Source organism: Folsomia candida, unplaced genomic scaffold (assembly GCF_002217175.1).
Source record: "Folsomia candida strain VU population unplaced genomic scaffold, ASM221717v1 Fcan01_Sc003, whole genome shotgun sequence".
Lineage (NCBI taxonomy): Eukaryota > Metazoa > Arthropoda > Collembola > Entomobryomorpha > Isotomidae > Folsomia > Folsomia candida.
The window spans coordinates 4,628,982-4,642,610 of NW_019091195.1; the positions used below are offsets into that span (position 1 = coordinate 4,628,982).

Sequence of the window (13,629 nt, forward strand, 5' to 3'; positions counted from 1 at the left end):
TGCACAATTTCAGTTTCTAAAGACCATTTTTAAAATCAGTGGGGTCACCCTGCTGGGAGATCTTATATGACCAATTTCCCGAATACCGGCTTTCTATGACCACTCCGAACATTCTGCATCAACGAGCATGTAGGTATGTATGATCATCATACAAGCACACCTGACCTTATGACTCCCACCGGTCAAGCACTTGATCGATTTTGCTGACCGTCAAACTTAACTCCTCATTTGCCTCTACAAGTTTCCAGTCGGTAGGATAAATTTAAAGAGTTATCACAAGATAGACAGACATGAAGGTTTTATAAGCCCCCACTCAGGCTAACTTGTTAATATAAATAATAAAATGGGCATGGATTATGATGTTCAAAATTGCCGAATTAATGACACCAAAAAATTTGAATATGATGCACTTTCACACTTATATCCATGCAGCAAAATTAGTGACATACACACACTTTTTTCCTTGTAGACTGCAATTGTGTGACATGTTAAATAATATGCATTGTACAAATAGAAATTTAAAACACAATAGTGCAACAACAAAATTCGATGTTTTTTTGAGGTTTTATTCAATGTTAGACACAATAATGCAAACATTGAAGTAATAAAACAAACGAACGCCACTTCCTCCTACCCACGAAAACAAGATTGGGAAATATCAAAACAACTTCATAATTATGACGGCAATATTTGCGTCATTTAGGTGTGTATATATTTAATTGTTTTATGCTTTTATAAAACGATGAAAACTAAGAAGGCTCAATTAACGTTTTTTGGGGTTCCATGGAATGAATTGTGAATGAAGTGGCGGACGGAACGACGTTTTGTTGGCAGCAGAAAAATTAGTAATCATCGTTGCGACCTCCTCCTCCTGAACCACGCTCCTAATTAAACAAAAAACAATGTATTTTATATTCCCAAAAGCAATATAATTGCGCCAATAATAATTAAGAAACCTACCTTGGTACAATCGCGACTAATATGTCCGGGTTCACCACAGTTGTAACAATTTCTTCCACCACCTCCTCCTCCACCGCCACCTCGGGAGTCTATAAACAAGTGAAAACAATTTCAAATTAGTAAGATAAGTATTTATATAGATCTACCGGATTTGATCTTACATGATCGGCCTCCATCATCTCGGGAGTCGTTTCCTTCAGAAGTACAATCGCGTGCGATGTGACCTTGAAATGACCCATGAGAATAGTTATTAATTGTGATCATCATATCTCTCATTTAGTCATTTGTCAATACAGATGTTGTGCATACCTGTTCCATTGCATTTGTAGCAACGCTCCTCCTCATTGCAGTCCCTATTAAACAAAGTAAACATATTAGTCTCGTTATTCTTGTTCCAAGTCGTATAACAAAATATGTATTTAAAAAACCTTGCGAAGTGTCCGAATCGGTTACATTTGTAGCATTTTCCGGAACCGCCACCTGTGGTTTTAAATATTATTGGACGTTATTATTAACAAAGGTGACGAGCTGGATGTTAGATCAGTTGTATAGAATATATAGACAGAAGTTGAAAGCAGTCGAAACAAATTCCAAGTCATCATTTCTTTGTATAATTGTAATACTTTTCCTGCTTCGAAAATATTTCAACAACGCACAACCCATGTAGCTTCCCCTCCTTGTACCGAATAAAATGTGTGCCACTTGAGTGAAAGTGTGACCTATGCATCTTTCCCACTATTATTGCTTTGACCATAATATTTGATTCATACAGCCCACCATTACTATTATATTTTTGCTCTAGTTAGAATCTAGTCAAATAGTCACACGATGACGACCCACCCCATTACGTGGCGTGAAACAACAACGGACGAAACTCTCCCCATACTCGACACGCACTCACGGTCTCGTTTTAAAAAACTTTACACTGATCTTTGGTTTGTTTGTATCAACGCTGAGCTCTTCCCCCACATTCCACAACAACAATTTCGCCACCCGAGCAAGTGATGGGAAACTGACATCTTATGTGGGGGTTAGCCAGAAAACACATTCATTCAATTGAACATCATCGACTCACCGCCTCCGCGGCCCCCACCGCCGCCACCACGTCCTCCTCCACTACGATAACCACCACCACCTCCTCCACCTCGACTGCCTCCACCTTGAGGACAGTCTCTGCAAAATTAGTCGTTGTTAGCCATTAGCCTTGTCACAGTAAGTCCTACATACAGCGTTATACATACTCCTCAACGCAGCATATATGTATATACAAAAGGGGGACAAAAAACACGCGAACTAACCTTGCGAAGTGTCCTTCTTCGTTACAGCGATAGCAGGTGCTCATCTTGACCTCGTATTCTGAAATTACCCAAGATCTTGACATTAGTAAAGCTACATTTATTTACATCTATCGCACATATAGTCATTATGACGCATTACGTCTATACGACACTATGACCGAAAGAAAAGCAAATGTTGTATTTCAATTCGCTGCTCAACAATTTCGTTGCATCTCTGACCTATTGAGTTGGTTTCATATTAAAAATAAATAACATCCGGTCCAACTCAAAAGCTAGAGATGCAACAAAACATCAAAGCTGTGAATTGCATACGTCATCTCTGCATAGAAAATGATCAATCACGTGTGAGCTTGTCTTGTGGACAAAGTTTCACGACTAACTTTACAATTCCATATGTTGAAGAAAATAACGAAAAAGTTGAGTTGTCAATTGAACCAGTAATTTATAAGTAAGACGACAACAATAATAGCTGGGGTGGATAAATATTGGATGGATAAATTTGTCGACTTTAAGATCAAGCACGGCATGCAAAATGTATTGGGGAGGAATGAGTCTGAATTAAGGGGCCTCCTACCAGTCCGGAGGTGTGGCAATTAGTAAAGAAATAGCAATAAAAAAATTACCTGATTTTCAGACGACCTCGTTCACTCTGTTCCCTCGGCTGCTGCTCGTGTGTCTCTGCAAGAGAGAAAATGGAGGTTTTGGGCAGGAGGAGCGTGAGTTTTTGTGCCGGCAGTGCGGTTGGTGGACAAACGATGAACGATAGATTCATAGATGGGCAAGGTCAGAGGGGGTGGTCTGGTCTGGTCGCGTTAAGGGCCCCAAGGGTCGCGTTGCTTAGCCTGATTTAGAGGACGTGCAAGATCATAACTAGTTAGAGTCATCCACAAAGCTGAATCCCAGCTGAACGTTTGGTGGCTCCAAACGGCTCCAGCGTCGGTCGACAATATAGAATTTAAGCATGCTAAAGTTCAAAAATCTCAAATTTATAAGGGGCTCCAAAGGTGTAAGAAAGAGTCAGAGTCATCGATTAAAGCCGTTGGTGACCAGGAAGTCGGTGACCAAGGGGTCCGAGAACTCCGCCCAACTATGGAATGAATTAGGCCACGAGCTGCTCAAACCCACCAGCGCCAACACTTCCACGCAACGCAGAAAAAAGAGATGAAAAGCACAACAAGAAATAAGTAGGAAGAGGTAAAGTGAGACGCATCATGGCCTTCACTTGTTATGGTGTAGTAGTAAAATGAGACGTGTGAACAAGTGAAGTGATGAGTGCAAAACCTCCATGTCGTAAAAGAGCGAGCATGCCTGGGGTAATGAGGGCGGACACAAAATAAAGCGACAAACAGTTGATATAAACTTGTAAAGTGTGTCGCATCGTCGCATGTTGAGCTTTGGTTGTGCATGTTGAGACTTGGATGACATGAGGTAATTTGAGACCGTGAGACAATCTTGTCGCAACTCTCCCCAGAAAAGTTACTGAGGAAATGTTGCGTTCACTTTTGGAAGATTTTCAGAGACGAGGTATTAAAATGCAGACCCCTTCGTTCTCAGCATGACGTCTCCTATTACGTCGGATTCGGATTAGGGGAAGCTCTGTATGTACGTGTGTCATGGATTTCATTTTTGATTTTTCGTTCGAAACTCATTCATTAGATGATTTGGTGTCCTTCTTACACCAGAGACGAGCTAAGTTTTATGCAACAAATATAAAACTCAATTCGTGTCTGCATGACTGCTCCGATGAGTCTGGAGCAGTCAGGACTCTAGGTAATTGAATATTTAATACTTATTGGCGTTAATCTTCTATTGCGACAAACTCATCTATTCACTTTCTTCTCTCGACCATAATGCACTTTACATCGGGAAACTTGTCATGTAGCTGATTAGATTCATGATTTTCTAGTTGCTAGTTCTTTTCAATTCGCATTGTTACCTGTGCATATTTGGTATGCTCGACCCCACATGAAATGAAACTACTACTGCTTAATACACATGAACGGCATAAGGATACCATGTAATTCCATGGGTTGGACGTTCAGAATATTTTGTCAAAAAAGGGGGTGAAAATCTTTTGAAAATCAGAAGCTCATGAGGTTTTGGCGAGGAAAGTTCGAGTGAGTTGATTTCGTGCTGTATCGTGCAATATTTCAGAAAGTGCAACTTTTAGTTTGGTGGTCAGTTAGTTATTATCAGTTATCACGATGATGATGGGGCTGCGAAATAGCGACGGGTGGCGAAATCACTCTACGCCATTGACGATGCAATGGTTGGAAGCGACCTACACACCCATGATGGGCGCGTGTATTGCGCGCAACGCTCTGTACAATGATTATGTTCAATGGTGCCACTTGAACTTCATTCAGCCTGTAAATGCAGCAAGTTTTGGAAAAGTGCGTGGATTTTATGAAATAGTTTTTATCCAAAAAAAGTGAAAGTTGATTGGTGCACAGTCAAAGTTTCTTCTGGTTTGGTTGCAGATAATCAGAAGGCAATTTCCGCATTTGACGACAAGGCGCCTCGGTACGAGAGGTCAATCAAAATACCACTACTACGGACTTTCTCTAAAATATCAACTGCATCCTAGTCAGCCTGAAAATATAGTCTGCAAGTAAGCAACTTCGGTTTTAAAGTTTAAGAAAGGTCAAAACTAACTAGTGAAGAGTTGGCAAATCATATCAATGAATCATTTTCCTACTCCTTATTCTATTATTTCTACAATTTTTCAATACTAATTTACAGCGGCAATGGTGGAGATGAGAGAAAGTTCAACATGAAAGAGGAACCAGACAAGAACCACAATCTCACCTTTTGCACCACCATTGTTCAATCATTTTCCTACAAGCAGCAACAAGTTATTGCAAATGACTTTACATCAGCACACTTTGATAACACTTTCTGGAGATGTGGAATTCAAGTTGAGGATGAAGGGATTAATTACTACGACAATATGGTATCAAGTTCAGTTGTAACTAATAATAGATTTCTTGTATGAAATAACATAATAGGAACTAATTAGTACCAATGCATTTATTAATGAAGCAAATTTGCATACAGATCCCGGTCATATCCCAAGATCTAGAAATCTGTAACAATTCAGATATTTCGGAGCAACAGGCCCATTTGACGGGACTAGTAGACGAACTCAATACGGAACCTGTGAATTTGCAGCTACTTGGCGATAATCTTTATGGTTCGTCAGAGACCCTGCAGCTTTGGGGTCATCATGACTTCTAGTCATATTTATATGCTACAACAACATCCCGCAGGCTCGCAACTTTTCCTGTTTTTATTTGTGTAATAATAATTTATGCAATTAGATTTTGTAACAATTAAGACGTCACATTTTGTCAAATATTTATTTTTTGCGCAGATATAAATCAGTTTTATGAAAAATTCACAAATGTTTTGATGTATTTTTACTAAAGAATTATTTGGAACTTAAGTAGTGTATGCAATTAATGGAACGCTACACTTGCACGTGTAAAAGTGAAAGTCAGCAAATGTTTGGCAGGAGAAATGTAAAACTATATGAATCCCCATTTATTTACAATCACATCTTAATGATGCTTCATGTAGTGCTTATTCAATATGTACCATTAAATTTTATGCAAAAGCCCTTGAAGGAAATCTATGCGTATGCATGCGCATCTAGATATTATTTCACAGGTTTGCTTTCTTCTTTGATTCTGAGCAATGTAGCACAAAATTCTTCAGTGTGTTCGTGATTTCCGAATGAGCATCTACCATGTTATCTATCAGAGTAAAGTGGTCGTACTCTGAAATTATTCGGAAATTTACAGAGAATCCGGCCTGTTTTAGCATGGCAGCATACATTTCCCCCTGTAGAATAAGCGCCGGAGGATCATGTTCTCCACTGCAGAAAGAAAATTCCACTTGTCCCTGATTTTGAAACCATCCTGGGTGAATTTGACTCACAGTTAGCACAGCACTGAACTGATCAACTTCTTCTCTAAATAAAAAGCATGGCTGAAATGGTGAGCGGTGAAAGCTTTAGGTAAAAATTTCTCACGGTTTAAGTTGAAGTGCTTTGTTTATGCTGCGAATGCCAATGACTGGTCGCATGTCGTAAGGTGGGGATATGAGAAATGCCCCAGCTACACGTTTCTTGAGATTGTCGGAGATGCTCATCACGCCAGGGATTTTGTGAAACAGAGACAATAACAATTGTGCACCGGCCGAGTGACCAGCAATGACAAAAGTGGATTCCGGAAACATTTGCATTGCATAAGATAGACATTCTTGAGTGGCGTTACATATTGTCCCCAGTCTGGCTATTGCATAATGGTAATTTTATGTTACCAATTATTTAGCTTTTAGTGAACCTCTAGTAAAACCAGGTATTTGTATTTTATATCATATGGTGGAATACCTTGAGGGGCTAAAGGATAGTCGATTACAATCGTTCGCACACCCCAAGAATATGCATTTCTCACCATGGGCCCACTCCAACTTTTTTTACCCGACCTCCAATACCCACCATGAACAAAGAACTGGAAATCAAATGCCCACAATGCACATGGATTTATTATTAAAAACCTACTTCTTGGCCATCAAAGTGCATATATACCAAAGTGGGAGCACTTGAAGGCAGATCAGTTCCGTAAATGTCCATGACTTTCTCCGCATGATTCCCGTAAGAAACGTCCAATTTACATGGGACACATTCTCGAGCTTTAACCGTCTCTAATGGATAAATTTTTATTACACACATCAGCATTTTTTTAAATGTTGTGGATTAACGTTCTTTTAATACCGATTGTTGATACTTTGATGTGTGTATCATAGGTTTCCTTCTTGTCTTTGTTCACAATCCACATTATTGGAGCAAATTGTCGCTCCAACTCCTTCAACCAGACAATCATATTCGTAGGTTAACCCATATAATTTAATAGGATGTGCACACGTACATTGCGAAAGCAGGGTAAAATTTTCTTACTTTTGGATTGGACTCCCATATTTTCCAGAAATCAACATCATTGTCGACAATATTAAGTTTTCCACTTTCTTTTTTCGCTTTGGTGTCCATTTTTTAATAGAGATAACCGAACCACTTATTGTATTCAATTATCAACAATCTTTTACTAGCAAATTTTGACACATAAGATTATAAAGATGTCAGTAAGAATGATATTGAGGACATAATATTATTATGTCCTCGATTCTCAGAGTATCATCTGGTCTTGTATGTTTTCTTTATATTTGGATTTTATGTGACTGTATAATGTTATGCACATGATTATTTATTAGATGATTGGTCAGTTTGTCCGACTGCACGGTTGACTGTATAATGATAAGCGTAGCGATGTGAATGATAACAAGTACTTCTTAATATTGATGAATGGATGTGTGAAATGACTGGTTTCTCATATGGTCATGTAATCACGTGAGATATAATTTCCATAAATTTCATTGATGATTGATGTTAATTAAAGTTCCCTAGACTAATAATGCATAATAAAAATCTCAAATATATAACTGAAAATTTATTTAAAATCGTAATTAAATTGAACTGGATGAATCATTTACAAAGATTTAATTTTCTCCTTGTTCGACACGACGTCATCCAAAACACTGCCACTCCTATCAAATGAAAAAGATTTTCCCACAACCATGTCTGCAAGTCCACTCAAAAAGTCTAAGAAGGTCGAAGGCCCCATGTTTTTGCCGATTTGGTAGAGCAAATACCTTTTTTGGGAAAATTAGGGAGATAAAATCAACATATATGAAAACACACGTCCCTTGCATTCTTAAATAACAATTGATTACCAATCTCCATAATCTAATCTTCTATTTAGCTCCCAAATATGATCCAGGTCGTCATCTGCAATTTGAAACTTGCGTCGAAGTAACTTATATCTCAACTCTGGGAATAAGAACGTTGTAAGGCGATAGACAAGCGCCAGTCCAGAAAGAACAGCCAAGGTTATGAACCAAAACCTATTTAATTATCAGGAATTGTAATTTGTATCGACAACTTACAAATTATACCATACAGAAACTCACCAAAGTAGAGGGTAAAACATTGAATTGTAAAGATTAAGAGGTAAGACACTGAGACACATTAATAAATATTCGTCGATTAAACATTTACATTACTCCTAATAAAATGTTTATAGTATAACTTCCATATTTCAATTTCATACCATAATGCATCGTACGGGACAATATTTCCACTTGGCCCAATGACATTTAAAGTGCATTTGCTAACGGTTGGGAAAACTATGGATAACGGATCCGTTCGATACATCGGGTCGTGTCTCTTGAACTGTATTAAACTGAAACCGTATTTGCTTAAGGCTCTCCCCAAAAAGCGATCGGTTAAGTCAATCTGAACAATGACATTGATGAAGTTTAGGGCTTCACATATTGCATATTTAGTGGACCACGTGTCATTGCTGCCCATAGTTTGACAGAAGTATTTCTGGACGGAAACTTTCCTTTTTTCCCGTTCATCCTCATTTTCAGTCAGGTCAACGAGATTTTCAGTCATTGATTTTATTCTGCCTTCCTCCCAATTTGTCCACAGGGAACGAGGGGCATAAAATGCAAGAGCTTGGAATAGCAGGACCAGCCATCTAAGCAAAATAACAACCGAAATATAGGGAGTTATATTTTATGAAGATTCTTAATAATTTCTTGATTTTCACAAACACCCATTGGTAAAATTTATGCACTCTGACGACCTCCGAGGACTCCGACGTGTATGGAGCAACTCCCGGATGGGCCACTGATACTGAAATGCGTAAATATTTTTATACTTTGCATCTCCCATTTATAGCGCAATTAAACTGACTAACCTATAGATCGATTGCTGTTCAATTGTTCTGGCAAAGTGTAGGTTGCATGAATCCAACAGTAAGCATTGATAACTCTTTCGACAGTTTTGTCGTGAATGCAGTCGATGGGATCTTTAAGTAGAAATGCAGCAGAAATGACAATGGACATGAACAACAATATTCCTGAAGTGAGTTTGTGGAGCGTGAATATCACATTGTCGATTCGGATTTTTTTGTGATAAGTCCAAATATTTCTGATATCCTTTACAAGTGAATCCATTTCAACTAATGCTGTCGAAATTTCAATTGCCCAGTCAACTGACTCCTGTTTAGGACCAATTTTGCATACACTTTTTAGAGTCGCTTGTGCAATCAAGCGACCAAGTTTGATGAGAGATGAACAGATCCGAGTTGATATAAAGATGCAAATCCTACTGAGCGCAAATAATTTACCGTAAAAATTGTATTATCATGAGCGACAAAGATAACCAACCGACGTTATTCATTGTATTTTCCATTATCTATTTAGAACAGCATTGAAGTGATGAGCGAGAGATGAGAAGTGAATATCAGTATATATTTATTATGTGTGAACGAGGTGAGTACTTTATGAGTGTGAGTATGCAGGCAGAGTAAATGATTCATACATACATAAATATGTATCATGGAATTGGAGATTTAGATAATGTTCGTCCTGCCTGCATACATAGGTCATAGCGATGATTATGTTACTGCCAACGTTAAAAATACCGTGCATGTAATTTCTGCTTATCTATTTATTTGCATTTCCTTTTTCGGCCCACTTGCATTGCTCGCAGATTCAAGTTACATATGTACATTGTACACACGCACGTTCATATGCATTATAAATGCAATGTAGACTTTTGCACAACTTGATCAACCTTTGAAAGTTGAATTTGCAATAAATTTACCACGTCTGTGAATTGCAGTAGGTCCAAGTTCCTCCCGAGGTTCATAAGTATACAATAATTCCCAATACTGAGCTTATGCCGAAAAACGTAAAAGCTTTCAATTTCCGTGTATTTCGTGCTGTGTTTCAAAATCATAATACGGAATGCTGGGATAAGGAGGAGAAATCGATAAATCACCAAAATGCTCGAAATGCTCAACAGAATGACTAACCATAACCTGTTGATTAAATAAATGAGAAACGAAATATTAAATTAAATTTAACCCATACACAATATGAATGACATATATGTGATTTCGTACACATCACATATATGTCACACGTAGAACACCAGGCATGTTAATGTATAAAAACGTACTGCATTCCTAGATATATCTTTTCGTTGACTGCATTAAAAGCGAGGATGCATATAGCATCATACGCTACATCCTGCAAAGAGAAATTCACTATTGATAAATCTCAATCACAAATGCAATGCATCAAATTCAATGTTTGATTTTTACATTGCCGGATGGGCCGATCGCATGGAAAGTGCACTTGGTCACCTTTGGAAATATTTGAGCAATATAATCCTCCCTCTCCAACGGGTCATTCATCGTTATGTACTGAATGGCGTCAAGGAAAGTGAAATTAGCAAAGGTGGCCAAGTATAGCTGACCCAAGTCCACCATGAGATTGAGAACTTCACATGAGAATAGTTTGAGAAAGTACGAGTTGTAGAAGGAACTATTATTATTATCCTGCCTTCTTCCCGTACAGAAATACTTAATGAGATCTGACTCAGATTTATCGTCAAACTTTGCGACCAATTTTAAAAGCGTGTTAACTTTTCCACCTTCTAAATTTTTCCACAGGCAACGAGGGATATAAAACAGTAGGGCTTGGAATGCAAGTACATAGCAAACCCATTGGTAGTAACTTTGCAGTACTGCCGGATTTCCATTTTGCGGTTTTACCCCAGGGTGAGCCGACAGTTCTACATGTGTACATCCACCAACAAAAATCATAAATACAAGTATGACTAATTAACCATGATTAATTTTAATCACCTTTCTCCTGACTGTAGCTAGTGTTCCAATGTTGAGGAATGGTGAAAGTGGAGTGCACCCAGCAATAGGTGTCCAGCACGTGCAGAATCCAAGACGCGTCACTTATGCATTCGATCGGGTCAACCACATACAAACCGGTGGTGACGAGGAGGGATGCCCCAAAAAATAAGGCCACGCTCACTCGATAGTGCAAGAAAAATATAAAGTTGTCAATGATGACGCCATGTCGTTGGCCTACCCACCTTCCCAAGTGCGTCGTGGCGTCAAGATAGTCAACAAACGGGTCCAAAAACATCCCCACCAAGTCGAAAGTTAAATTTAATTTTATAAATAACCTTATCCTACTTAAAAAAACTAAATGAGTTGATGACGAGGAAGATCATGCAGAACAACAGCTAAATCATACCTTTTCATATGAATTGTTGTTATCAACTTCATTTACATACATTGCCCTTTTGTTTGACAAACAAATCTAATTGACACCCCATCATGTACATATTTGATTTTGTGATTAAATTGACAATATCACATAAATGAGTCAAGTTTGCTAATTTTCATCAAAGCTATTATAGCAAAACTGATATTTATTTACGATTCACGGACGATGAATGTGAAACTGAGGAGGAAGGAAAGAAGATGCAAGTCATAATAATATACGTTTTCCTTTATCTCGTCTACTGGGGTGATTTGCATACGCATTCAAATCTCAGGAAAAGCGAGGTGGTTGCTGGTGGTGGCGTCCACCTCGTAAGCCGGCATCAGAAATGCTGCTCTTCCTTCCATGCGGCCCTCCACTGCTCTCTTTCCTGGGCTCTTCTCCTCACTTTCTCGCCCGACGTTCGCGACGCAAGTGAACATATTTCTTCTCTCTCGCAGTCCTTTCGACAACGAGTGCAAGTCCACACCGTCACGAAACCTGACCTACTCACGACCTCAGTCTCTTGACTTTCGAACCCATTCCTGATCACAATCTATCTAACAATCTAGTCACCAATTCTTGGTAAGTTTCTCGCACAAATTTCAAGGTATTTTTCTCACCAGGTTGTTAAGAGGGGTGGTGGTGACCCGCCATCTTAGATTTATTTTCCGGCATGCATGGTTCATTTTAGTGCAAATTACTCCAAGTAGTGGTGAAGATTTGTGTACAGTTGGGGAAATAATAGTAATAATTTGTCATCTTTCTTTCTTATAGACAAGATGGTTTGCTACAAGTGTAATGAGGAGGTTAGTTGTGTTTTTTTTGCAAATATATACATTTATTAATTGATGTAATATGAGATGATAATGTTATTGTGTTTAATGATAGGGACATTATGCTCGCGAGTGTCCACAGAACGGTGGGGGTGGTGGTGGCGGCGGTGGCGGGGGTCGCGGTCGTGGAGGCGGCGGGGGATACCACGGAGGTGGCGGCAGCCGAGGAGGAAGCTATGGTGGTAATGGTAATTACCTAGAGTGGGTGGGGTTGTAATTGGTATGTTGATAGTAATAATGTTTTTGAACAGAGGGCGGATCCAAGTGTTACAAGTGTAACACCTACGGCCACTTTGCACGTGACTGCAACGAGGAGGAACGTTGTTACAAATGCAACGGAACAGGTATAAATAATAATAATAATAATTTTAGCGCTGATCGGTGATGACAATTAATAACTGATGATTAATACCATTGTCTTGTATTCGTTTCAAGGTCACATTGCACGCGATTGTACTTCTGAAGGAAACGACTCCCGAGATGATGGAGGCCGATCATCATGTAAGTTTTTCAGATGGTAGTATATCTTAATACTTTACTAAAATTGTTTTTAATTGTTTCTAGACTCCCGAGGTGGCGGTGGAGGAGGTGGTGGTGGAAGAAATTGTTACAACTGTGGTGAGCCCGGACATATTAGTCGCGATTGTACCAAGGTAGGTTTCTTAGTTATTACTGGCGCAAGTATATTATTCTTAGGGATATAAAATAAATAAGAACGTTGTTTTCTTGTAATTAGGAGCGCTCAGGAGGTGGTGGTGGTGGACGTCGTTACGATGATTAGTACTTTTCGCCAAATCCTCGCCTAATTCATTCCAAGAGCCCAAACAATGTACATGTCACTTGTTGTATTTTGTATTTGTTAAATTATTTGAATCGCCGTTAAATAAATTGGAATTTGTATTGACAAGATAACCTTATCCACATATGTACATTTCGTTCCTTTGTTTATTTGGCATCACTATTCATAAAACCAAACTGGCATAATAAAATTCATGTTGTCCTCCCGTTATTATATGAAATTCATTTTACCTTTATACATAGAATAGGACATCAAGATACATCCACATACTAGATCGCTCATATATGACCTTTATATACATACAAAAAGCACACGTATTATCATCAATAACACTCATCAAAACCACACACTGAGGATGGATACCACTCATCTCATTGGACAAAGGTTTTGACTTTTTCACAAGTTATCTAAAACTTTTTTGATTATTTCATTCCTTAAAACCTACATCATTAACTGACATATTAATTAATCGTACTGTACGATTCGTACACAATCTTTTCGCATAATTTAGAGTGACGATGCCAATAACATCATGTTATTG

General features: G+C 38.6%; 6 protein-coding genes across 9 annotated transcripts; 2 read left to right on the forward strand and 4 right to left on the reverse strand.

Annotated features, from left to right (window-relative positions):
- Positions 1-545: 545 nt before the first annotated feature.
- On the reverse strand, positions 546-3,026 carry LOC110846077 (CCHC-type zinc finger protein CG3800). The gene is made up of 8 exons (XM_022092701.2): positions 2,882-3,026; positions 2,259-2,316; positions 2,036-2,133; positions 1,389-1,440; positions 1,270-1,313; positions 1,122-1,184; positions 961-1,049; positions 546-884 (listed from the first exon to the last, which is right to left on the reverse strand). The coding sequence occupies exons 2-8, from the start codon at positions 2,300-2,302 to the stop codon at positions 843-845; spliced, it is 432 nt and encodes a 143-aa protein (XP_021948393.1). The 5' UTR covers positions 2,303-2,316; positions 2,882-3,026; the 3' UTR covers positions 546-842.
- Positions 3,027-4,462: 1,436 nt separating this feature from the next.
- LOC118434808 lies at positions 4,463-5,495 on the forward strand. The gene is made up of 4 exons (XM_035849103.1): positions 4,463-4,651; positions 4,739-4,869; positions 5,001-5,211; positions 5,316-5,495. Exons 1-4 carry the CDS (start codon positions 4,463-4,465, stop codon positions 5,493-5,495), a joined length of 711 nt encoding a protein of 236 aa, XP_035704996.1.
- A 95-nt stretch (positions 5,496-5,590) lies between these two features.
- On the reverse strand, positions 5,591-7,573 carry LOC110847366 (kynurenine formamidase). 2 transcript variants are annotated; one of them, XM_022094301.2, is made up of 6 exons: positions 7,219-7,542; positions 7,036-7,126; positions 6,850-6,965; positions 6,652-6,772; positions 6,292-6,553; positions 5,591-6,231 (listed from the first exon to the last, which is right to left on the reverse strand). In XM_022094301.2, exons 1-6 carry the CDS (start codon positions 7,306-7,308, stop codon positions 5,922-5,924), a joined length of 990 nt encoding a protein of 329 aa, XP_021949993.1. In that variant the 5' UTR covers positions 7,309-7,542; the 3' UTR covers positions 5,591-5,921. The 2 variants fall into 2 exon arrangements, with proteins under 2 accessions (XP_021949993.1, XP_035705272.1); XM_035849379.1 differs by having other exon boundaries at positions 6,090-6,226; positions 7,219-7,573.
- A 172-nt stretch (positions 7,574-7,745) lies between these two features.
- On the reverse strand, positions 7,746-9,501 carry LOC110845587 (innexin inx2). The gene is made up of 6 exons (XM_022092035.2): positions 9,080-9,501; positions 8,934-9,015; positions 8,426-8,857; positions 8,286-8,333; positions 8,049-8,219; positions 7,746-7,967 (listed from the first exon to the last, which is right to left on the reverse strand). The coding sequence occupies exons 1-6, from the start codon at positions 9,336-9,338 to the stop codon at positions 7,805-7,807; spliced, it is 1,155 nt and encodes a 384-aa protein (XP_021947727.1). The 5' UTR covers positions 9,339-9,501; the 3' UTR covers positions 7,746-7,804.
- Positions 9,502-9,814: 313 nt separating this feature from the next.
- LOC110845588 (innexin inx2) lies at positions 9,815-11,801 on the reverse strand. Of its 2 annotated transcripts, XM_022092037.2 has the most exons (5): positions 11,039-11,801; positions 10,493-10,965; positions 10,348-10,418; positions 10,202-10,207; positions 9,941-10,136 (listed from the first exon to the last, which is right to left on the reverse strand). In XM_022092037.2, exons 1-5 carry the CDS (start codon positions 11,331-11,333, stop codon positions 10,088-10,090), a joined length of 894 nt encoding a protein of 297 aa, XP_021947729.1. In that variant the 5' UTR covers positions 11,334-11,801; the 3' UTR covers positions 9,941-10,087. The 2 variants fall into 2 exon arrangements, with proteins under 2 accessions (XP_021947728.1, XP_021947729.1); XM_022092036.2 differs by having other exon boundaries at positions 9,815-10,207; positions 11,039-11,793.
- A 26-nt stretch (positions 11,802-11,827) lies between these two features.
- LOC110845591 (cold shock domain-containing protein 3) lies at positions 11,828-13,212 on the forward strand. Of its 2 annotated transcripts, none has more exons than XM_022092040.2 (7): positions 11,828-12,038; positions 12,231-12,262; positions 12,345-12,471; positions 12,541-12,633; positions 12,725-12,790; positions 12,854-12,942; positions 13,026-13,212. In XM_022092040.2, the coding sequence occupies exons 2-7, from the start codon at positions 12,236-12,238 to the stop codon at positions 13,068-13,070; spliced, it is 447 nt and encodes a 148-aa protein (XP_021947732.1). In that variant the 5' UTR covers positions 11,828-12,038; positions 12,231-12,235; the 3' UTR covers positions 13,071-13,212. The 2 variants fall into 2 exon arrangements, with proteins under 2 accessions (XP_021947732.1, XP_021947731.1); XM_022092039.2 differs by having other exon boundaries at positions 11,829-12,038; positions 12,345-12,477.
- Positions 13,213-13,629: the final 417 nt, after the last annotated feature.